The following is a 22,155-nucleotide window of genomic DNA, read 5'->3' as shown; positions in this document are numbered from 1 at the left end:
AGGCAGAGAGAGAGAATGGGTGCTCCAGGGCTCCAGACATTGCAAATGAACTCCAAATGCATGCGCCACCTTGTGCATCTGGGTCCTGGGGAATCGAACCTGGCTTTGGCTTTGCAAGCCAGCGCCTTAATGGCTAAGCCATCTCTCCAGCCCCACATCCGTATCTAGATCAAGGTTACCTTGGATCTAGTCTGACCCTCACCCTATCCATGTACGCAAAAGAAACCAGTAGGTTAGGGGTCAGGAACAGTAACTATGACGACTTCAGAGAGTGGGTTCAAACTAGCCTACCTGCTGCCCAAGGCCCTGCTCTTACAGAAAGCATTCAGAGGTTCACCTGCCGCCACTGCCCCAGGAAACCAACCTTTCCTTTTCAGAAGGGAGCAAGTGAAAAGGGCTCTTCAAGTCCTACTTCATAGACGTCCAGAGGTTGGATGACAGGCTTTTTTCCCAGTTCTGAAGCTGGGACTTCAGAAATGAAAAAAAAAAAAAAAATCCTAGAAATGAATGCACAGGCTTTTTATACTCTCGGTTCTCTCATCAACCAATCTTTATTGCCCCGCCCCCAACACGTGTTAGGATCATAGCACAAGGTCAACAAGACAGATAAGCACCTCATCTTCATCTCTGGCGATGGACACTGGAAAGACAGGACCCAGGTGTCAAGTGCCAACACAAACATGCCAACGTGGAGGCAGAGTGTTGTGTACACTCTCCTCAAACAGCTTGCTGACCCAGTATTCTCAGGAATGGTATTGAGTGATCATTGGCTCAGAACTATTTCTAATGTCACAGGAAAACAGTTTACTGGCCAGAGATAGGACCTGGGTGATCCCCGATTGGAACTCCCCTTGTTTCTTTTCCTTTCTGTTTATTTTGCACATCTTTCTCTCTCTCTCTCTCTTCTCTCTCTCTCTCTGTGTGTGTGTGCGCGCGCACAGCAGGGTTTCTTGCCACTGCAAACGAATGCCTGTCTAGCTTTGTGGGTAACTGGAGAATTAAATGCTGGCCAACAGACTTTGCAAGCAAGCACCTTTAATTGCTGAGCCATCTCCCCAGTTCCTCCCATTGTTTCTTGGAGATTTCTCTTTTTTTTTTTTTTGCTGGTTCTGCTATACTGGGAGAAGAAACAGGGCAGCTGGGAATGGAGGACCAGTGGCCTGCCTTCACTTTGTGTCCTGAGTTAGGGTAGCCTATTGATCGTAGTAACTAGAAGTGTGGATTACTGAGCACATAAAGTAATGTATGGAGTGTTTGTGGAGTGATTTCCTGACCTCTAGGCACGCTGTTTTGGGGATGGTGGAGGCCCCCAGACCTAGGAACCAGGCCAGAGCTAGGTGAACGTCTGTCTAAGTCCCCTTCTTGTGTTGCGGGTGGAAGAAGGAAGCCGCAGCTTATTGGTAACTTGATGCTGGGGGAGGCTGTGGTCACTGTGTTCTGCCTGTTGACTCAGAGATGCTGGAGGCCTGGACAGTCACTGGGTCCCAGCCGTCTTGTGTCCCAGGGAAAGGAAAGGCAGCTACTGAGCCCAGATCACTGACCACACTACCCCTGCCTGCAGATGGCCTGCACAGTGTGACAGCCCAGTGCGTTCTGCGCGTGGTCATCATCACCGAGGAGCTGCTGGCCAACAGCTTGACCGTGCGCCTGGAGAACATGTGGCAGGAACGCTTCCTGTCTCCCCTTCTGGGCCATTTCCTTGAAGGCGTGGCTGCGGTGCTGGCTACGCCTACCGAAGACGTGTTCATCTTCAACATCCAGAACGACACGGACGTCGGGGGCACGGTGCTCAACGTGAGTTTCTCGGCCCTGGCCCCTCGCGGGGCCGGAGCGGGCGCTACGGGGCCCTGGTTCAGCTCGGAGGAGCTGCAGGAGCAACTGTACGTGCGCCGCGCCGCGCTGGCGGCCCGCTCGCTGCTCGACGTGCTGCCCTTCGACGACAACGTGTGCCTGCGCGAGCCCTGCGAGAACTACATGAAGTGCGTGTCGGTGCTCCGTTTCGACTCCTCGGCGCCTTTCCTGGCTTCCGCCTCCACGCTCTTCCGCCCCATCCAACCCATCGCCGGCCTGCGCTGCCGCTGCCCGGCCGGTTTCACGGGCGACTTCTGCGAAACGGAGCTCGACCTCTGCTACTCGAACCCATGTCGGAACGGCGGCGCCTGCGCGCGGCGCGAGGGCGGCTACACATGCGTGTGCCGCCCGCGCTTCACCGGTAAGTCGAACGGAGCGCCCGGGAGCCCGGGACCTAAGGGACGGAGGGTGGGGGGTGAACAGGATGTCGTAGGAGCCGCAGTGGGACTCTGCGTCCTGCCGCGAGGAAGCTTTAAAGCTGTGAGGAGCTTAAGCGCGGGGGGCGTGGCCAGGGGCGGAGCGAATCTGCGCGGGGCGGGGCCGAGGTCGGATGGGGGCGTGTCCGCAGGTGGTTGGCGCCCGTTCGGAGGTTCTGAGGAGGCGGGGCATATTCGGAAGTGGGCGTGGCCTGGTCCTGACCGACGTGGCGCCCCCTGCAGGGGAAGACTGCGAGCTGGATACCGAGGCGGGCCGCTGCGTTCCGGGAGTCTGTCGCAACGGAGGCACCTGCACCGACGCGCCCAATGGCGGCTTCCGCTGTCAGTGCCCGGCGGGCGGCGCTTTCGAGGGCCCGCGCTGTGAGGTGGCGGCACGCTCCTTCCCTCCCAGTTCGTTCGTCATGTTCCGCGGCCTGAGGCAGCGCTTTCACCTCACGCTGTCCCTCTCGTAGGTGCCCGCCCGGTGTCTCTGCACGTCTCCACGCTGTCCCTACCCTACGTGACCCTTACATTCCTGACTGCCCCATCCTGATGTCCCCAGCGGAACACTGCCTCCTCCCCTGATGCCCGCTTGGTTCTCAAGCTCTCTTTTTATTTTTTTTTAATTTTTTATTCTTTTATTTTTAAGCTCTCTCTTTTTCAAACAAGTTATTTACTTATTATTTACTTAATAATTTAAAAAATTTTTTTGTTTATTCTTATTTATTTATTTGAAAGCAACAGAGAGGGAGAGAGAGAGAATGAATTGGTGCGCAATGGACTCCAGACGCGTGCGCCCCCTTGTGCATCTGGCTAACGTGGGTCCTGGGGAATCGAGCCTCGAACTGGGGTCCTTAGGCTTCACAGGCAAGCGCTTAACCGCTAAGCCATCTCTCCAGCCCTACTTAGTTATTTTTAATATTTTATTTATTTATTGGGGAGAGAGAATGGGCGTACTAGCCACTGCAAACGGACTTCAGATGCATGAGCCACCTTGTGCAGCTGGCTTATGTGGGTCCTGGGGAATCGAACCTAGGTCTTTTGGCCTTGTAGGCAAGCGCCTTAACCGCTAAGCCATCTCTCCAGCCTTTATTTATTTATGACAGAAAAAGGCAGCTAGGAAGAGAGTTGAGTGAGTATGAGCGCACCAGGACTTCCTGCCACTGTAAATGAACTCCAAGATGCATGCACCACTTTGTGCAGCTGGCTTTTTGGGGGTACTGGAGAATTGAACCTAGGCCATCAGGCTTTGCCATCAAGTGCATTTAACCGCTGATCCATCTTTCCACCCTACTGTTTTTTTTTTGTTGTTGTTTGTTTGTTTGTTTTGGTTTTTCGAGGTGGGGCCTCCTGGCTCAGGATGACCTGGAATTCACTATGTAGTCTCAGGGGGGCCTTGAACTCTTAGTGATCCTCCTACCTCTGCCTCCCGAGTGCTGGGATTAAAGATGTGCGCCACCATGCCCAGCTCCACCCCACTTTTAAAATTCTTTATTTGGTAGCAGAGAGAGAGATAGGAGAGAGAATGTGTGCACCAGAAAATGTGTCAGCCATTGCAAATGAACCCCAGATGCATCTGGCTTTACTTGGGTACTGGGGAATAGAACCCTGTTCGATAGGCTTTGTAGGCAAGCACCTTAACCATTAAGCCATCTTTCCAACCCCCGCTGGGGTCTCTTAAGTCACCTCCCTGGTGTCTTCCACCCTCTTTTCTCACCCCAGCTTGTGCTGAGTGGAGAATGTGACATCATTTCTGCTCCTCATGACCTCATTCCTGTCCCACCCAGGTTTGCGACGGTGCAGCCCAGTGGGCTACTCTTCTACAATGGGCGCCTGAATGAGAAGCATGACTTTCTAGCTCTGGAACTTGTGGCTGGCCAAGTGCGACTCACATATTCCACGGGTGGGTGCTCTGGTCGATGTATATGACAGTGAGTGGGTGTGTGTATTACTTGGATGGCTGGAAGATGCCAGATAGAGCCGTCTCTGGGGCCGTTCCCTATGGAACGGTCCATCCAAGAAATGTGTATTTCTCCTAGCTGTTCAAGGGCACTCTGGGCCCACCAGAGTGGATGCCAGGGCATGTACTGATCTGAGGTATCCAGGATAACCCTGAGAATAGCCGTGCCTAAATGTGTGGGGTGGAGGTGAGAGGACTTGGCAGTTCCAGACAACACTGTGTGTATATATATCCGTATATATACCCCCACAGGTGAATCCAGTACAGTGGTCAGCCCCACAGTTCCAGGGGGGCTCAGTGATGGGCAGTGGCATACAGTGCACCTTAGATACTACAACAAGGTGAGTGCCGCCCCTTCTAATAGTGTGATAGCGTGTGGAGGGGGAGGAGGGCGTCAGGATTCTGAGTTCTGCTCCTCAGAAACTACCATAGGGGCATTGTTGATTGGTATGCCTGGTCTTTAGCCCCGGACAGATGCCCTAGGGGGTGCTCAGGGCCCCTCGAAGGACAAGGTGGCTGTGTTGAGTGTGGATGACTGCAATGTGGCTGTGGCTCTGCAGTTTGGTGCCGAGATTGGCAACTACTCATGTGCAGCTGCTGGTGTGCAAACAAGCTCCAAGAAGTGAGGCCCCCATCCCCTGGTCCCCATGTTCTCTACCTCTACCAGAGCCCACCTTACCCCTTCACATACCCCGTTCTTCAGCCCGCCAGACTCCATTCTTTTCCCCAAACCAACAGACTTCCCACCCTTTACTTCAAAGACCCTGGAAGCCCTGTTCAGCCAAGCTCTCAATCCTGTATTCTTTTTTTTTTTTTTCTAAGGTAGGGTCTCACTCTAGCCCAGGCTGACCTGGAACTCACTATGTAGTCTCAGAGTGGCGTCAAACTCATGGCGATCCTCCCACCTCTGCCTCCCCAAGTGCTGGGATTAAATGCATGCACCACCATGCCGGGCTTCAATCCTGTATCCTATCCCTGACTTCTGGCCCCCAACACACTCCTCAGAAACAGCTCTTAGACTAGCCTCAAAGTCGCCACACTCCCAAGTTACTAATGCCACACATTGCCTCTTAACTCTTTTTATTTTATTTTATTTTATTTTTTGCCTCTAACTTTTTAATCTCATATGCAGCCCCTCAGACCACTGAGGCTGTACCTCACCCCTCAATCCTATGACATCCCTTACTTCAGTCCCCCAAATGCCACACTTCCCATCATAGCCCTCGACCCCAACTCCTCCACTTTTCCTCAGGCCATCTGCCCATCATGACGTCTCCTTTACACATTCACAACTGAAGTAAGGCCCTAGCTCCTTCCCCAGCCTGGCTTCCTCCATTCATCATCCTTCCTGTAGTTCTATCCCCTACTCCCTGTGGCCCCCAGAAGCAACCCTGCCCTGGCCTTCAGTCCCACCAGTAACTCACTCAGGCTCCTGACCCCCCAGGTCCCTGGACCTGACAGGCCCTCTGCTCTTGGGGGGTGTCCCCAACCTTCCCGAGAACTTCCCTGTATCCCACAAGGACTTCATTGGCTGTATGCGAGACCTGCACATTGATGGCCGCCGAATGGACATGGCGGCCTTTGTTGCAAACAATGGCACCGTGGCAGGTAGGCCCAAAGATTGCATTGGCCTCACTGATGACCCTGTGCTGTCATAGGGAAGAGGTGGAGGGCTGCCTGGGGTGGCTCTATGTCTGATCCTAACACAGTCTCCTTTGATGGCAAACACCATGTGATAGTTGATAGCCTTTAGAGCCTCCTTAACCCCTGAGAATATGAGGTTTAAGTCATGTCTGCATTCAGTCCTTTTGGACCCCAGGACTCATGTCTCCTCATCAGTGTTCTCAGATCTTCCATATGTCTTTCTCTCCTCTCCCAGGCTGCCAGGCCAAGTTGCGCTTTTGTGACTCAGGCCCTTGCAAGAACAATGGTTTCTGCTCAGAGCGCTGGGATGGCTTCAGCTGTGACTGTCCTGTGGGCTTTGGCGGCAAAGACTGTCGGCTCAGTGAGTAGGCATCATGGGGCAGGAGGGGCAAACAGCTGTTCCTAAAGTGGGCTTAAAACCCTACTTCTCTTATCTCCTCAGCAATGGCCCATCCCTACCATTTCCATGGCAATGGCACACTGAGTTGGGACTTTGGAAGTGACATGGCTGTGTCTGTCCCATGGTACCTGGGGCTAGCATTTCGGACACGGGCAACACGGGGAGTCTTGATGCAAGTACAGGTTGGGCCACACAGCACACTCCTCTGTCAGGTATGGTCTTCTGATCCCTCCCTAACTTACTTTCTTTTTAAAATTATTTTTATTTATTTATTTGAAAAAGGGACAGAGGGGGAGAGAGAGAGAGTGTGTGCCAGGGCTTCCAGCCACTGCAAACGAACTCCAGATGCATGAGCCAATTTGTGCGTCCGGCTTACGTGGGTACTGGAGAATCAAACTAAGGTCCTTTGACTTTGCAGGCATGTGCCTTAACCACTAAGCCATCTCCCCAGGGAGAAACTGGGCGGTAAGGGAAGATAAAGTGGGGGAAGAGAAGCACAGAAGTGCACCATGTGGCACCCAAAAGGCCGTGTAGGCCATATGTAGCCCAGGCGTCCAAGTAACCAAACATGGATCTTAGGGGTAAAAAAATATGACAAAGGGGTTTTAAATAAAATGTGCACTTCCAAGAAGGGTCAAAAGTGAAGACAGTAATAAAAGGACAAAAGTGTCTCTTCGCACCCTGGCATTGCTGCCCGTCCAAAGACCCCCAAAAATGTTGCTGCCAGTTCTGGAGAGAGAGGAGAAGGGGCCCACTTTCTCCATGGGTCCAGAGGGATATAGGACTTTGCACCATCCCACTTGGACACACCTATACCAGTTGTCCCAGCCAATTGGTCAGGGTGTGGAGGAGAAATCCACCCATACCTGGGAAGGTTGCACACTTAAGGGAGATTTCTTTTTTTTTTTTTTCCTTTTTTTTTTTGTTTTTTCAGGGTAGGGTCTCACTTCACTCCAGCTCAGGCTGACCTGGCATTCACTATGTAATCTCATTAACTTTCTTTTCTTAATCTCTGCTACCCCTAGTACCTACTTATGGATTTAGGCCTGGTCACATAGCATTCTTCTCTGCCGGGTGTCTTAACCACACTGGACTCTGAGCCTGGACTCTTTTCCCTACCATAACATCTTCTGCTCATGTTGGACACAAGCAGAGCTCTCTCTTGTGATAACTGCACCAACCCATGAGCCCCGTTCTTTTCCTTTGCTTCCCAACCCATATCAGCAACATGTCCCCCAGCATACTACCCTGTGTACCAGGTATCCTGTGAACCTTGACTCTAGTATTCTGAACTCTGACATTCCTGACCTCTGAAGCCCCTGATCTTACCCCCCCCCACACACACACACCAGTTTGGGGCTCTAACCTTAGGGTTATGCATTTCTGCCCACAGCTAGATCGGGGGTTTCTGTCTGTGACACTAACCAGGGGCTCAGGCCGTGCTGCCCACCTCCTGTTGGACCAGGTGACTGTCAGTGATGGCCGATGGCATGATTTGCGGCTGGAGTTGCAGGAGGAGCCGGGTGGCCGAAGGGGCCATCATGTTTTCATGGTCTCACTGGACTTCAGCCTCTTCCAGGTCTGACCTGTGACCCTTGGGTAATCTGTTCTCAGCCTTCCAATCAGACCTACATGATTTGATACCACTAGCTCCTCTTCACTCCCTCCACAGTGCCAAGTCTGTTACCTTCCTCCTAGCCCCTTGCTTTGATCCCCAGTAGCCAGGTCAGTACCCTGTATACTGTCCTCATGTCAGGGAGGCTGCCCAGGTTCCTGGCTTGGTCTTGGGATACCGCTGTAGCGAGGACTTTGCCTGACCCCAGTCATTACCTTCACAATTATGCAATTTCAAGGTCAGCTCTGAGCCCAGGAGGGAAGATTCCTGTCTGAACCCAGCTCTTGACTGAAATGTTTCTATGAGGCATCACTCATGCCCCAGCAGGTTCTCCATACTTGGCAGCAACTCATTCCCAAACCATTCCCCTGGTACAGAGGAACAGAGCATGCTCACATGGGGTTAGAAGGTCATATTAATTCTGGGAAATGACAGGGGTGTGTTAGGCACCTCCACTGTCAGTGCTTACTGTCCCCTCTTCTCCAGGACACCATGGCAGTGGGGAATGAGCTGCAGGGCCTGAAGGTAAAGCAACTCCACGTGGGCGGCCTGCCCCCCAGCAGTAAGGAGGAGTCTCCTCAGGGTCTGGTCGGCTGCATCCAGGTGGGGGTCAGCGTGGGAAGATGATATGGGGACATTAGATCAGTGGTCAGAAGCCAGGACTCCTAGGAACCTGAAAAGCAGCGCTCAAGTAGTTTGTGGCATGGACTGAGGGAGCTAAATGATCCCAAACAGAGGTGCTGGGCTGGGGGAGCTAGATGATCCAAAACAATCAGAGAGGTGGTGGAGGGGCTAATCTGACTTAGGTCATCAAGAGTCATTAGAAATATGCGTCAGAGACAGCACCACTGCTGATCCTGCAGGAGGACTGATTCGGGTACATTTGGAGGAGGCCTTGGCTTTGGGAGGACTAGAGGGAGACTGCATGTCAGACTGGGTGGGTGGCTCTATGGGAGCGCCTTGACATGGGTCTCACCCTTCTGACTGTATCCATAGGGGGTGTGGCTTGGCTCTACACCCTTTGGGTCCCCAGCTCTTCTACCCCCCAGTCACCGAGTAAATGTGGAGCCTGGCTGTGTCGTCACCAACACCTGTGCGTCTGGGCCCTGTCCAGCTCATGCTGACTGCCATGACCTCTGGCAGACCTTTTCCTGCACCTGTCGGCCAGGTGGGCCTTGAGAGCGTGGGGAAAAGGGGGGTGCTCAGGAAGGAGCCAGGGCTCACGGTGAAGATGGTGGGGGACTTCAAAGCCCAGAGGAGATAGAAACGGAGAGGGCCGGGACTCTGCTTCCTTCCATCCTCTCTGATCAGTGTCTTGAGCTCCCTACCTTCTGCCAGGTTACTACGGCCCAGGGTGTGTGGATGTCTGCCTCTTGAACCCCTGTCAGAACCAGGGGTCCTGCCGACACCTCTCGGGAGTCCCCCATGGCTATACTTGCGAGTGTGCAGATGGTTATTTTGGTCAGCACTGTGAGCACAGGTGAGAGGCTGGGGTCTGCAATGCTAGGGAGGCTTTCTGAGGGCAGGGCTAGGGTCACTGAGATGCCACTGCGACCCTCCTCCTCCTCTCATTCTCAGGATGGACCAGCAGTGCCCTCGGGGTTGGTGGGGAAGCCCAACGTGTGGCCCATGCAACTGTGATGTTCACAAGGGCTTTGACCCCAACTGCAACAAGACGAACGGGCATTGTCACTGCAAGGTTTGCCTGGCCCCTGACCTTGACCTTGTAACCCTGCCGTAGGCATGATCTGTGAATTTTGGCTAGCTTGTTATCCCTGCTATCTGACTTGGGCCCTGACCTCTTAGCTGTGAACCACAACCTAGTGGCCACCTTTCATCCTTAACCCCTAGGCCTCACCTTGTCTTTGTCTGAGGTCAGGATTCCTTGTGGCTTTATAAACCCTGTTCTCTTCACCCTTTGCCCTTGATTCTACTCATTCTTCAAGCCTTTACCTAAGACCCCTGTTGTAAGCCCTGACCTCTGACATCAGGCCCCTGACCCATCCCCAAACAGGAGTTCCACTACCGACCACGGGGCAGTGACTCATGCCTCCCATGTGACTGCTACCCTGTGGGCTCCACCTCGCGCTCCTGTGCACCCCACAGCGGGCAGTGCCCCTGCCGGCCAGGAGCCCTCGGCCGCCAGTGCAACAGCTGTGACAGCCCCTTTGCAGAGGTGACAGCCAGTGGCTGCCGGGGTAAGCAAATTAATCAGTTAGTTCTACTTGGAGGGGACTGGTTCCAGCATGCTGTACTGAAGCATTCATGGCCCTCTTGGTTGCTGAAGGCAGAGGACTCTGGGAAGCTTCTCCTGAGAGGGAGATCACTTAGACCCAGGGAACCCCATATTTGCCCCCTACCCTTTGCTGACCCATCATAGAATCTTAACAAGCCAGCTCTCAAAAAGCCAACAGAGGAGTGATGGGCTGTGGGCCTGGAGTGGGTGGTAGAGGAGCAGTTGTCACTTGTCTCAGACCCTGGTCACCTTCACTCAGCACTTCCCCTCTCTATCTAGTGCTCTATGATGCCTGCCCCAAGTCCCTGAGATCTGGTGTATGGTGGCCCCAGACCAAGTTTGGTGTCTTGGCCACAGTGCCCTGTCCCCGGGGGGCCTTGGGTGAGTATTTGGTGGGCAGGATCATTGCCAAGGATGAGGGTGGGTCTGTTTTCTGATTAGTAGAATCACCTCTTTTCCTAAGTTGGGTGACTTTATACCTATGAAGAAGTGGGAATGGGGTTGGAGGGTCCTTGTGAGCTCCTTGCTACTTCCTAAGGCTTCTGGGTCCCTCTCTACACCCTCATTAAGCTTCCATCTGTTTCTCTTGGCTTCTGGGCAGGATTGCGGGGTGCAGGTAAGGGGTACGTGTTTGCTCAGGTGCGCTGCCCCCTCCCACTGCCAGAGCTTTTGCAGATCCCTCTTGCTGCTTAAGGTCCTTGCAGACCCTCCTCCCTGCTGCCTGAGCTTTCTAAATTCCACGTCCAACTGCTTGAAGTTGCTGGGGGTGCCTTTCTGTTGTCTGAGGTCCCTGGACACCCTTCCCTGATGCTGGACACCCTTCCCTGATGCTGGACACCCTTCCCTGATGCTTGAGGTCCTGGACCACTCAGATCCCCCCCACACACACACACTTCTTAAGACCCTTTCAGACTCCTACATCCTGGGGTCCTTGTAGGCCTATCCCTACTGGTCAAGGTCACCCACCAGTTCCTCCCTGCCATCTGAGGGCCCCTCAGAACCCTCCCTGCTGCTTGACGTCTCTGCAGTGGCTGGACAGAGATCGTCTGTGTATGCATGCTCATGTGGGTCCCTTCCTGTGCTTGTGCATGTGTCTGTGAATCTGTCTTGAAGGGTCAGGGTTCTGAATTTAAGGTTAGGGTATCTTTTGCTGGTGGCTACAGTTCATTCAACTTCTATCCCAACCCCACAGACAAAGGAGGGTGATGATAACAAAGTTACCATCGGGGTAGATAAATTCTGTGTGAGAACTCGGCCCGCTCACTTGGGTCACATGATACCCCTGGAAGACCTTGTCTGTGTCAGTGTGTTTGTGTGTGTACAAGACAGCATGGTGTGTGTGTTTGCCTTGGTCCGTGTATCATCTGTGAGCAACTATGAACATTGATGTGTGTGATGTGTAAATGTTGGCCTCCTTGGGAGCTTGCCCTACACCCCTACATTGTGTGTGTGTGTGTGTGTGTGTGTGTGTGTGTGTGTCTTCAACCCATCCTTGTACTCTCCTTCACGTGGTTGGTGGTGAGCATGGTTCACAGAACCCTCAAGATTTGACCATCAAGCAGCTGGGACCCACCTGGGCTTGGCCTGCAGCATCTGAGCATCTAGCCGCAGATGCTCATCACTCTGGCCTCTACCTCAGAGCTTCCCTTGGGATAGAAGAGGGTGTTGTGGTCACCCATTAGCAAAGAGTATCCAGGTCCTAGGCCTGACCAGGGGTTGCTTACCCCCAGGTGCTGCCATGCGGCTGTGTGATGAGGACCAGGGTTGGCTGGAGCCTGACCTCTTCAACTGTACCTCCCCTGCCTTCCGGGAGCTCAGTGTACTGGTGAGACCCCAACCAGACTGCGCCCCCAACCCAAGACCTTCAGGCCTCAAATATCCCCTAGTCCTTGATGTCCTGGGCTTCTACAGATTGCTCTTAATGTGCCCAGACCTTTCTCCCTGTAAACCTTCTTCTTTTTTTTTTTTTTGGTCTTTTGAGGTAGGGTCTCACTCTAGCCCAGGCTGACCTGGAATTCACTATTTAGTCTCAGGGTGGCCTCGAACTCACAGTACCTTTCCTACCTCTGCCTCCCCAGTGCTGAGATTAAAGGTGTGCATCACCACACCCAGCCCTGTAGAAAGGCCTACATGCCACAGTGCAACCATTAACATCCTTTTCCTGGCAGCTTGATGGTCTGGAGCTCAACAAAACAGCACTGGATACTGTGGAGGCCAAGAAGCTGGCTCAGAGGCTTCGGGAGGTGACTGACCAGACCAGCCATTACTTTAGCCAAGATGTCCGAGTCACTGCCCGTCTGCTGGCCTATTTGCTGGCCTTTGAGAGCCATCAACAGGGCTTTGGGCTGACAGCTACACAAGATGCCCACTTCAATGAGGTGAGGCTCTGCCCCAGGTTCCCCATTCCATGGCCGACCCCCAGTTCCATAACTCGCTAGTCTCCAGCCTTAGGTTCCCCAGCCAGGCCCCGCCTGACCTCTGGGTAAGTGAAGGCCCTGAGAGTTCACTCTTTCCTGACTCTCCAGTCCTGCCCTTGTGTCTCTTTGGGCCCCTCTGATACCTGGCCAGACTCTTCATAGCCTGCTTTGTCTCCTCATTTCTCCTCACCACCTGAGTGAGCCCAATTTCATCTCCATCCTTCCAGAATTTGCTGTGGGCTGGCTCTGCATTGCTTGCTCCAGAGACCGGGGACTTATGGGCAGCCCTGGGGCAGAGGGCCCCTGAGGGCTCCCCAGGCAGCGCAGGGTTGGTGCGACATCTGGAAGAGTATGCAGCCACACTCGCAAGGAATATGGAACTCACGTACCTGAATCCGGTGGGACTGGTGACGCCTAATATCAGTGAGTGGCAAGTTGGGTGAGGGGAGGGCAGGGGCTACCAAAGGACAAGGAGACCTGGAGGTACAGGAGGCTGATGCTACTGGTGCCATCTGTAGTGGCAGGAGGCTGTGCCCACCACCCTTAGCATTTTGTAGGGGCAAGTTCGATGTTGATTGAAAGTAAGAAAAATAATGATTTGTAAAACTGGGGGGGGGGTTGTAGGATGGGGATAGGTGGAAATGTGAATCTTGCTATGAGGAGGAGGTACTTAACAGGGGGCACCCCTCTTTCTTCTGGGCAGTGCTCAGCATTGACCGCATGGAACACCCCAGTTCGGCCCGTGGGGCTCATCGTTACCCTCGCTACCACAGCAACCTCTTTCGAGGCCAGGATGCATGGGATCCTCATACTCACGTGCTCCTGCCTTCCCAGTCCCCACAGCCGTCCCCAACTGGAGGTAAGAGCCAGGTGCTGCTCCCCATCTGCCCCGACCCCCTCCCCCAAGCTTGGCAACATGTTATCCTCGTGCCAGCTCTTCCCTCCAGCCCCTGTGTGAGACCTTACTAGGTCTGTCCTCCAAACCCACTTTTCTACACCTTCATCTTGCCAAGGCCTTGAACATTCCTTTAATGTTCTCTGTTCCCCCTACTCCCGAGCTCTGGATCTCCAGGGGAAAGAGATCTCTGTGCTTGCTGCTGGGTGGGATAGAGAGCTGGGTCTGTGGGTGCTTGGGTCAAAGGTCATCGTGGCTCCTTCCTCTCCTTTGGCAGTTCTACCCACAAGCAGCGGCCCAGAAAACTCCACGGCCTCAAGTGTGGTACCCCCACCAGCCCCGCCCGAGCCTGAGCCCGAGCCTGGGATCTCCATCGTCATTCTCCTTGTGTACCGCACCTTGGGGGGGCTGCTTCCCGCCCAATTCCAGGCTGAGCGCCGGGGTGCCAGGTACCATGGGTAGAGCTGCTCCCAGACCCTTGCCCCTGAGCTTCTGTGGACTTCTACCCCACCCAGTACCCTTTTCTTGGTGGGCAGATGAGTAGGACCATAGATAAATGAAGACACTCCTTGTTCATAGCTCCCATCCATACCCAAGCTGCTGGGTTTCATGTGAATTTTCTCTGGAGTTGCGGAGGACAGATGCAGGCTGACAGACAGAGCCACAGATGGGGGCCAGCGCACGCGCACACACACACACATGCATGCGCGCCAGATACAGAGAGGCCAACTAGTTGACAGGAAAAGACAAAGACAAATTGGTTGGCAGAGGTCAGATGGGGATGGGAGGGGGAAAGATTGAGGCAGATAGTCACAGACCATCTGGAGCTGCTCAGCCTCTAGTCTGGGCAATGAGTCTAAAGCCCTGGCAGCCCACCAGAGGCTGGCTGGCTGCTATTCTCAGAGCAGCATTTGCTCTGGGGGCGGCATCCCAGGCCCTGGGTCAGCCATTGCAAGTGTCATGCAGACAAGGCAGAGGCGGCCAGTCGGAGTTTAGGGAGGTTAGCATTGTCCAATCTCACATGGGTATCTCCTCAGGCTTCCCCAGAACCCCGTTATGAACTCCCCAGTGGTCAGCGTGGCTGTGTTCCATGGACGCAACTTCCTGAGGGGTGTCCTGGAGTCTCCGATCAGCCTTGAGTTCCGCCTCCTACAGACAGCCAATCGGAGCAAGGCGATCTGCGTGCAGTGGGACCCACCTGGCCCGTGAGGACTCTACCCTAGAGACCCTTTGTTTCTCCGCTGGCCTCTGGAAGGCCAACTGATTGTCCCCAGACTGATCCCCAAGGCTCTTATCTGTGTGGCTGTGCAGCTAGGCCCATGAGTCATGCTGCTTCCCAAGGGCAGGCACCCTCACCCCCTCCAAAATCTCTGCTTGCAGCAGGGCAAGTGGGTCTAACTGTCTTGTGGCTACAGGTCAGACCAGCATGGTATGTGGACAGCACGGGACTGCGAGCTGGTGCACAGGAATGGGTCCCACGCAAGGTGTCGCTGCAGCCGGACAGGCACCTTCGGGGTCCTTATGGATGCCTCCCCCCGTGAGGTGGGGCCATCATGTCCAGTGCCCCGAGGAAGTGGGAGGTCCGAAGGCTCTGCCCAGCAGCCCAGTGACTAACCCTCACTCCACAGCGCCTAGAGGGTGACCTGGAGCTGCTGGCCGTCTTCACGCACGTGGTCGTCTCGGTGTCTGTGGCTGCGCTGGCGCTGACGGCGGCTGTCCTGCTGAGCCTGCGTAGCCTCAAGTCCAACGTGCGTGGGATCCATGCCAACGTGGCGTCTGCCCTGGGGGTTTCAGAGCTCCTCTTCCTCCTGGGGATCCACAGGACCCACAACCAGGTGCAGGGTCAAGGCCATCACTGGGGCCTGTGTCTGGATGATTTTCTGTAGCCCTGGGAAGCCCGAGGTCAGGGTTCAGGCTCTGAGGCTGGAGTTACTCAGGGTTGGAAGCCAAGTTTGGGGTAGGATGCCGGGGTAAGAGGATGTGGCTTCGAGGTCAGGGCGGAAGTGGGAAGCGGATGCCTGGGGTGGGCACCGAGCTGGGGGGAAGGCAGGAGAGGTCCTGACCCCTGCCCTCCCTGCCCCGCCTTTAGCTGATATGTGCCGTGGTCGCCATCCTCCTGCACTACTTCTTCCTCAGCACCTTCGCGTGGCTCCTCGTGCAGGGCCTGCACCTCTACCGCATGCAGGTCGAGCCTCGCAATGTGGACCGCGGGGCCATGCGTTTCTACCACGCCCTGGGCTGGGGCGTTCCCGCAGTGCTGCTGGGTGAGGCCTCTCCCGCTCAGGGCTGTGACCCTTAACCTCTCTCTGCCCATCACATGGTCTTCTCACCCCTGGCCGTGTGCCCAGTCCCTTTCATGACCCTCCCAACCTCAGCACCCCCGTGCCATCTCATCTACTCAGAGAGAGGAGCCTGATTACATTTGCTCCACACATGGGGTCAGAATTTAGAACATTACCCTTTGGTCATACTCTTTATCTCTCTCAAGGCCTTGCTGTTGGCCTACATCCTGAGGGTTATGGGAACCCCGACTTCTGCTGGATCTCCATCCATGAACCACTCATCTGGAGTTTCGCTGGCCCTGTTGTTCTTGTCATAGTGGTAAGTGCCTGACAGTTGGTGCCACCAGTGCGTTTCACTGCCAGGAGGGAGAGGACTGGCAGAAAGTATCATGGTGTGCCAAGTGGCAGCACATAGGCATCCTAAGTTTATTCCACCTCTTTGATGTTTGTTCTTTTGTTTTTCAAGGTAGGGTCTCATTCTAGCCCAGATCTAGCCCAAGCTGTCCTGGAATTCACTCTGTAGTCTCAGGGTGGCTTCAAACTCATGGCCATCCTCCTACTGCTGCCTCCCGAATGCTGGGATTAAAGACATGCGCCACCACACCCGGCCTTCCCCACCTCCTATCTGATCACAGAGTGAACTCTTATTCAGCTGGCATGGAGGTGGGGGACACAGAGTCAGAGATTTGGTCACTCTTTCTGTCTCTGCCTCTGTTTCTTTTTTATTTATTTGAGAGAGAGAAGACAGAGATAAACAGGCAGATAGAGAGAAAGAGAGAGAGAATGGTTGTGCCAGAGCCTCCAGCCACTGCAAACAAACTCCAGATGTGTGAACCACCTTGTGCATCTGGCTTATGTGTGTCCTGGAGAATCGAACCTGGGTCCTTTGGCTTTGCAGGCAAATGTGTCAACCTCTAAGCCATCTCTCCAGCCTTTTTAATTTTTTTTTTTTTTTTTTTTTTTTTTTTGTGTGTGTGTGTGTGTGTGGTAGGGTCTTGCTCTAGCCTAGGCTGATCTAGAATTCACTGTGTGGTCTCTGAGTGCTGGGATTAAAGGTGTGTGCCACCCAGCTTCTCTTTTTCTCTCTCTCTTAGTTATGTTCCCTCTTGCCTTTTCTATTTCTTTTTCTGTGGTTTTAAGCCTCTACGATTTAAGTCTCTGTGATTCTCTACCCCTCTGTCTGCCTCTTTCTGTTTTGGTCTCTCTTCCCCCCAACTCTTTGTGGTTCTGGTTCTGGCTGTCATCTTGGTCTTTCTCTGTCACTGTCTCTCACTGTCCCTGTCTCTTTTCCTGCCATGCTCGGCCCTACGTATTGACCATGGGTCCAGATGAACGGGACTATGTTTCTCCTCGCTGCCCGCACATCCTGCTCCGCAGGGCAGAGGGAGGCCAAGAAGACCTCTATGCTGTGAGTTGGTTTGCTGGGGCAAGTGGGGGTTGTTGGGATGGCAGACACTCCCGGGTGGGATCTGGGCTTCCCGAGCACACCTGATAGAATTTGGACTTCAAATTCTGCATGAAGGGATGAAGTCATTCCTGCCTGGCCTGCGGTCCCTCGTTGGTGCCTTTGCCATACTGTGGCTTCACATGTGCTTCCAACTCTGCTGTCTCCTAGTCCCCTGGGTCTTCCCAGAGTCGTTCATGGCCTGGGTAATTCACTTTGTCCCATGCCCTGTATGTTCCCACCTATTGTCTATGTTTCTTCTCAGGGCTGCCATACTCCTCTGTCTTCCCCCGTGTCTTCTCATGGCTGCTCTACTCCTCTGTCTTCCCCGTGTCTTCTCGTGGCTGCTCTACTCCTCTGTCTTCCCCCATGTCCTCTCGTGGCTGCCATACTCCTCTTGTCTCCCCCCCCCCCCCCCCGTGTCCTGTCGTGGCTGCCGTACTCCTCTGTCTTCCCCGTGTCCCCTTGTGGCTGCCGTACTCCTCTGTCTTCCCCCGTGTCCTGTCGTGGCTGCCGTACTCCTCTGTCCCCCCCCCCCCGCCGTGTCCTGTCGTGGCTGCCGTACTCCTCTGTCCCCCCCCCCCGCCGTGTCCTGTCGTGGCTGCCGTACTCCTCTGTCCCCCCCCCCCCGCCGCCGTGTCCTGTCGTGGCTGCCGTACTTCTCTGTCTTTCCTCCGTGTCCTGTCGTGGCTGCCATACTCTCCTCTGTCTTCCCCCGTGACCTGTCGTGGCTGCCGTACTCCTCTGTCCCCCCACCCCCGTGTCCTGTCGTGGCTCCATACTCCATACTCCTCTGTCATCCTCCATGTCCTGTCATAGCTCCCTGAGTGCTCTTCTTGTTCTTTGTGTGACTTCCCATCTTCCCTAGTGTCCTCCTGGGACTTCCATGTTTCTATGTGAGTTGCTTTTCTTCCATGTCCCTTGTGCATCCTCCTGTGTCCCCTACATGAGCCCTGCTTGACCCTGGTGTGTCCTCCTGTGTCCTCCTATGTCCTCACAGCAGGACCCTTCGCAGCTCCTTTCTGCTCCTCCTGCTGGTCAGTGCCTCCTGGCTCTTTGGCCTCCTGGCAGTCAACCACAGCATCCTGGCCTTCCACTACCTCCATGCTGGACTCTGTGGCCTCCAGGTACCTCTAGTGCCCTTCTCCCACCCCCAAGCCTAATGGGGTTTTAGCAGGCTTAGCCAAACCTGAGGTAGAACATTTGTCCCAGCCTGGAGCTCACTGTGACTATTGACAGGCTGGGTGATAACCTCAGACCACTGGCCCTAGCTGCTAACTCTAGGCCTCGAGCTGACTCTCAGCTAGACATAGACATCAAGCTGGGTACTGATTCTGGGTTGGCCTCCAACACTGTGGCTCCTGGCCCCTTGATGACCCACACTAACCATCACTGACTTCAGTCACTCCTACCACTTGGCCTCACTACTGGCCCTGTTGACTTTCTAAGCTGCCCTTGGACTCCTCCCTGACTCATGCTGACCTGCAATGATTGACACCCTACCCCTTGCTTACCCACAGGAACTCCTGCTGATCCCTGGATGATCCCTTATTGGTTTCTTGTTTTGTTTTGTTTGGGGTTTTTGTTTTTTTTGAGGTCTCACTCTAGCTCAGGATGACCTGGATTTCACTATGTAGTCTCAGGGAGGTCTCGAACTCAAGGTGATCCTCTACTTCTGCCTCCCCAGTGCTGGGATTAAAGGCATGCGCCACCACACCCGGGTGGTCTTTTTTTTTTTTTTTTATGAAACATATTTTGTATGGATACATCATGTGTTGGTACCCTTTTCTCTCATCCCTGCCCCCATTCTGCTGGGGACCCTTCTCAGTGGGGTTGCAGGTATTCCCTATGGGGCTGTGGTTTATGTGTTGTGGGAGGGGTAGTCAATTATTTTTTTGGGGAAGGAATGCCTCTGGGCACGATGTCTCAACCTGTGGCTCTTACAATCTTTCCACCCCCTGCTTCCACAAAATTCCCTGAGTTGTAGTGGGTGAGTTTTAGGTCTTCTTCAGTGATGGGCTCTTAGGAGCCTCTGGATGTCTGCTTTGGTAGGTATTGAGTGTCCTCAGGGTCTGTCTCTTATAGTCTGGAGCTGATTATCAGATTCAGCATTAAAGCAACACTCTTGCTCATCTTTTTTTCTTTTCTTTTCTTTTTAATTTTTATTAGCATTTTCCATGATTATAAAAAAAATCCCATGGTAATTCCCTCCCCCCCCCCTTTTTTTGAGGCAGGGTCTTAATCTAGCCCAGGCTGACCTGGAATTCACTCAGGGTGGCCTCAAACTCACTGTGATCCTCTTACCTCTGCTTCCCAAGTGCTGGGATTAAAGGCGTGCGCCACCACGCCTGGCTTGTCTTGGTCCTTTTCCGACCGCTTCTCCTTTCTGATCTCTCTTCATTCACTCTTATGGACCCACAGGGCCTAGCAGTGCTGCTACTCTTCTGTGTCCTGAATGCAGATGCCCGGGCTGCCTGGACACCAGCCTGTCTGGCCAGGAAGGCAGCACCTGAGGAAACAAGGCCAGCGCCAGGGCCAGTAAGGGGCTCCCTGGGCTAGGGGGCAGGGGTAGGAACTGTGGGGTTCCTGGATCTGGGGCTTCCTTAGGGCTGGTTCATCCCCTATCCCACCTGCTTTCTCCCAGGGGTCTGGGGCTTACAACAACACAGCCCTCTTCGAAGAGAGTGGCCTCATCCGCATCACTCTTGGTGCCTCTACCGTCTCCTCAGTGAGCAGTGCCCGTTCTGGCCGGACCCAGGACCAGGACAGCCAGCGGGGCCACGGCTACCTCAGGTGAATGGCCACACTTAGTCCAGTCCCACTTCACCAGGGGTTGATATTCCCAGGCCCTAAGGTGGGTGGCTCCACTTGGGGCCCTGCCTCAGACGCCTCCTGCTATAGACACCTGGACACCCCGAGGCCATTGCACATGAACTCAAAGCATCCCAGCTCTCAAAGCATCTTGTCACATTCCTGTTTGATGATGGGCGGGGGGCCTCCTGCATTTTCAGGGACAATGTCCTGGTTCGACATGGCTCGGCTGCTGACCACGCTGACCACAGCCTCCAGGCTCACGCTGGCCCCACTGACCTGGATGTGGCTATGTTCCATCGAGATGCTGGTGGGATTGGAGCCCTGGGTCAGGGAGGAGGGAGGCAAAGGGCATCTTGCTGATTTCCCTTCTTCTTCCCAAACTGAAAGTAGTTGCTGACCGGCTGGGAGAAGTCCCCCTTAGGTCACTGCTTCAGGAGGCACTTTGAATCAGCCCTGACTGTCCCAACCCACTCCTTACCCAGCTCATCCATGATAAGCCCAAGCCCTTCTGTCCCTGCTCCAGCTCCAAGCCTCATCCCGACTTCCTTGCTGCCCCACCTGTTAGCTCCTCAGCTCCAGGCCCTTTTCCTTATCTACCCAATCCCTTGCTTCCCCAAGCTACTGCTAAACCTTCCTCTGGACCTTCCCAACTCCAGGCGCGGACTCTGACTCTGACAGTGACCTGTCCTTAGAGGAGGAGAGGAGTCTGTCCATCCCGTCTTCAGAAAGCGAGGACAACGGCCGGACACGAGGGCGTTTCCAACGTCCACTCCAGCGGGCAGCCCAGAGTGAGAGGCTCCTCACCCATCCCAAAGGTGATGAGCCCTCTGACCCCAGGGACAGACAGCCCGTGTTCCACTTAGATGTGATGTGGGGACCCTGCCATCTCTACTTAGGTTTCCTGAGTTGAGCCCATTGGGAGTCTTGGGGGCATCATTGGGATGCTGTGTACCATCTGCATCCAGCTTGCTTTCTTTCCTTTTTTAATATTTATTTATTTATTTGAGAGAGAGAAAGAGGCAGAGAAAGAAAGAGAGAAAGAAACTGGGCACACCAGGGCCTCCAGCCACTGCAGACTTACTCCAGATGTGTGTGCCCCCTTGTGCATCTGGCTTACGTGGGTCCTGGAGAATCGAACTGGGGATCCTTTGGCTTTGCAGGCAAAGGCCTTAACCACTAAGCCATCTCTCCAGCCCCCATCCAGCTTTCTAGCAATGCCTGTGGAGCTCAGGAGCAGCCTTGGCAATGTTGATGAGGTCAGGGGTGTTACAGAATGAAATGCTATCCCTACAAACTCTTCTTTCCCTGCGAGTTAGGGTCCAACCTAGTGTTCCTGATCCCTCAGCCCCACACTCCCATCTCCAGCCTGTGCACTTCCAGTTAAGGAGGGAATCTTATCAGGAAGCCCTCTCTCAATGGCTCCATGGATCTGGAAGAGATAACCTTCCTATTCCTCTCATTGAGTGAGAACAGCTGGGGTCTGAAGGGTCATTAGGGTCAGGGTTCACTGAGTCTGGACCACAGGGTTCCAAGAATCACTGGGCGCGAGCCAGAGACTCCTCTAACCTGCCCTGGCTCCACAGATGTGGATGGCAATGACCTCCTGTCCTACTGGCCAGCCCCGGGGGAGTGCGAGGCTACATCCTGTGCTCTGCAGACGTGGGGCTCTGAGAGACGCCTAGGGCTGGACACCAGCAAAGATGCGGCCAACAACAACCAGCCAGATATGGCCCTGACCAGTGGGGATGAGACCTCCTTAGGCCGGGCCCAGCGCCAGAGGAAAGGTATGACCCCCTAACCCTAGGCCCAGACCCAAGGGGCTTCAGCTCTGTGATTCCCAATAGGAAATTCCTCTCACTTTTTTTTTTTTTAATTTATTTGTTTGAGAGAGAGAGGGAGAAGGAGAGGGAGAAGGAGGGAGGGAGAGAGAGAAAGAAGCAGATAGATAGAGAGTGCCAATGGGCACGCCAGGGCCTCTAGTCACTGCAAACTAACTCCAGACGCATGCGCCACCTTTGTGCATCTGGCTTTATGTGGGTCCTGGAGAATCGAACCCGGGTCCTTTGGCTTTTCAGACAAACACCTTAACCGCTAAGTCATCCCTCCGGCTCTTACTCTGTTTTTGGACGCTCTTGCTCCTCTATCCTGCTTCATGGTTCCCAGAGACTGCCCATATCCAAT

The 22,155-nt window shown here is 54.2% G+C and overlaps 1 protein-coding gene across 6 annotated transcripts in view; it reads left to right on the top strand.

The window, feature by feature from the left end:
• Window positions 1–22,155, top strand: part of Celsr3 (cadherin EGF LAG seven-pass G-type receptor 3) — a 32,065-nt gene that overhangs the window by 5,710 nt on the left and 4,200 nt on the right. The window contains exons 2-34 of one of the 6 annotated variants that reach the window (XM_045137067.1): window positions 1,562–2,212; window positions 2,511–2,736; window positions 4,055–4,170; window positions 4,480–4,568; window positions 4,692–4,849; window positions 5,672–5,835; window positions 6,107–6,232; window positions 6,314–6,483; window positions 7,665–7,850; window positions 8,373–8,411; window positions 8,883–9,054; window positions 9,225–9,366; window positions 9,465–9,585; window positions 9,901–10,084; window positions 10,402–10,503; window positions 10,724–10,738; window positions 11,853–11,947; window positions 12,291–12,500; window positions 12,767–12,962; window positions 13,243–13,398; window positions 13,712–13,883; window positions 14,472–14,639; window positions 14,850–14,976; window positions 15,063–15,269; window positions 15,524–15,698; window positions 15,923–16,035; window positions 17,045–17,124; window positions 18,161–18,287; window positions 19,582–19,698; window positions 19,805–19,953; window positions 20,172–20,281; window positions 20,631–20,789; window positions 21,558–21,758. In XM_045137067.1, coding sequence (XP_044993002.1) covers window positions 1,562–2,212; window positions 2,511–2,736; window positions 4,055–4,170; window positions 4,480–4,568; window positions 4,692–4,849; window positions 5,672–5,835; window positions 6,107–6,232; window positions 6,314–6,483; window positions 7,665–7,850; window positions 8,373–8,411; window positions 8,883–9,054; window positions 9,225–9,366; window positions 9,465–9,585; window positions 9,901–10,084; window positions 10,402–10,503; window positions 10,724–10,738; window positions 11,853–11,947; window positions 12,291–12,500; window positions 12,767–12,962; window positions 13,243–13,398; window positions 13,712–13,883; window positions 14,472–14,639; window positions 14,850–14,976; window positions 15,063–15,269; window positions 15,524–15,698; window positions 15,923–16,035; window positions 17,045–17,124; window positions 18,161–18,287; window positions 19,582–19,698; window positions 19,805–19,953; window positions 20,172–20,281; window positions 20,631–20,789; window positions 21,558–21,758 — 5,223 coding nt within the window. Of the gene's footprint in view, window positions 1–1,561; window positions 2,213–2,510; window positions 2,737–4,054; window positions 4,171–4,479; window positions 4,569–4,691; window positions 4,850–5,671; window positions 5,836–6,106; window positions 6,233–6,313; window positions 6,484–7,664; window positions 7,851–8,372; window positions 8,490–8,882; window positions 9,055–9,224; window positions 9,367–9,464; window positions 9,586–9,900; window positions 10,085–10,401; window positions 10,504–10,723; window positions 10,739–11,852; window positions 11,948–12,290; window positions 12,501–12,766; window positions 12,963–13,242; window positions 13,399–13,711; window positions 13,884–14,471; window positions 14,640–14,849; window positions 14,977–15,062; window positions 15,270–15,523; window positions 15,699–15,922; window positions 16,036–17,044; window positions 17,125–18,160; window positions 18,288–19,581; window positions 19,699–19,804; window positions 19,954–20,171; window positions 20,282–20,630; window positions 20,790–21,557; window positions 21,759–22,155 lie in introns of all 6 variants that reach the window. The other 5 variants (XM_045137066.1, XM_045137064.1, XM_012950083.2 and 2 more) reach the window with 5 other exon arrangements.

The sequence above is a fragment of the Jaculus jaculus genome, chromosome 17 (genome assembly GCF_020740685.1).
Source record: "Jaculus jaculus isolate mJacJac1 chromosome 17, mJacJac1.mat.Y.cur, whole genome shotgun sequence".
NCBI lineage: Eukaryota > Metazoa > Chordata > Mammalia > Rodentia > Dipodidae > Jaculus > Jaculus jaculus.
This window is presented reverse-complemented; position numbering and strand designations above follow the sequence as displayed.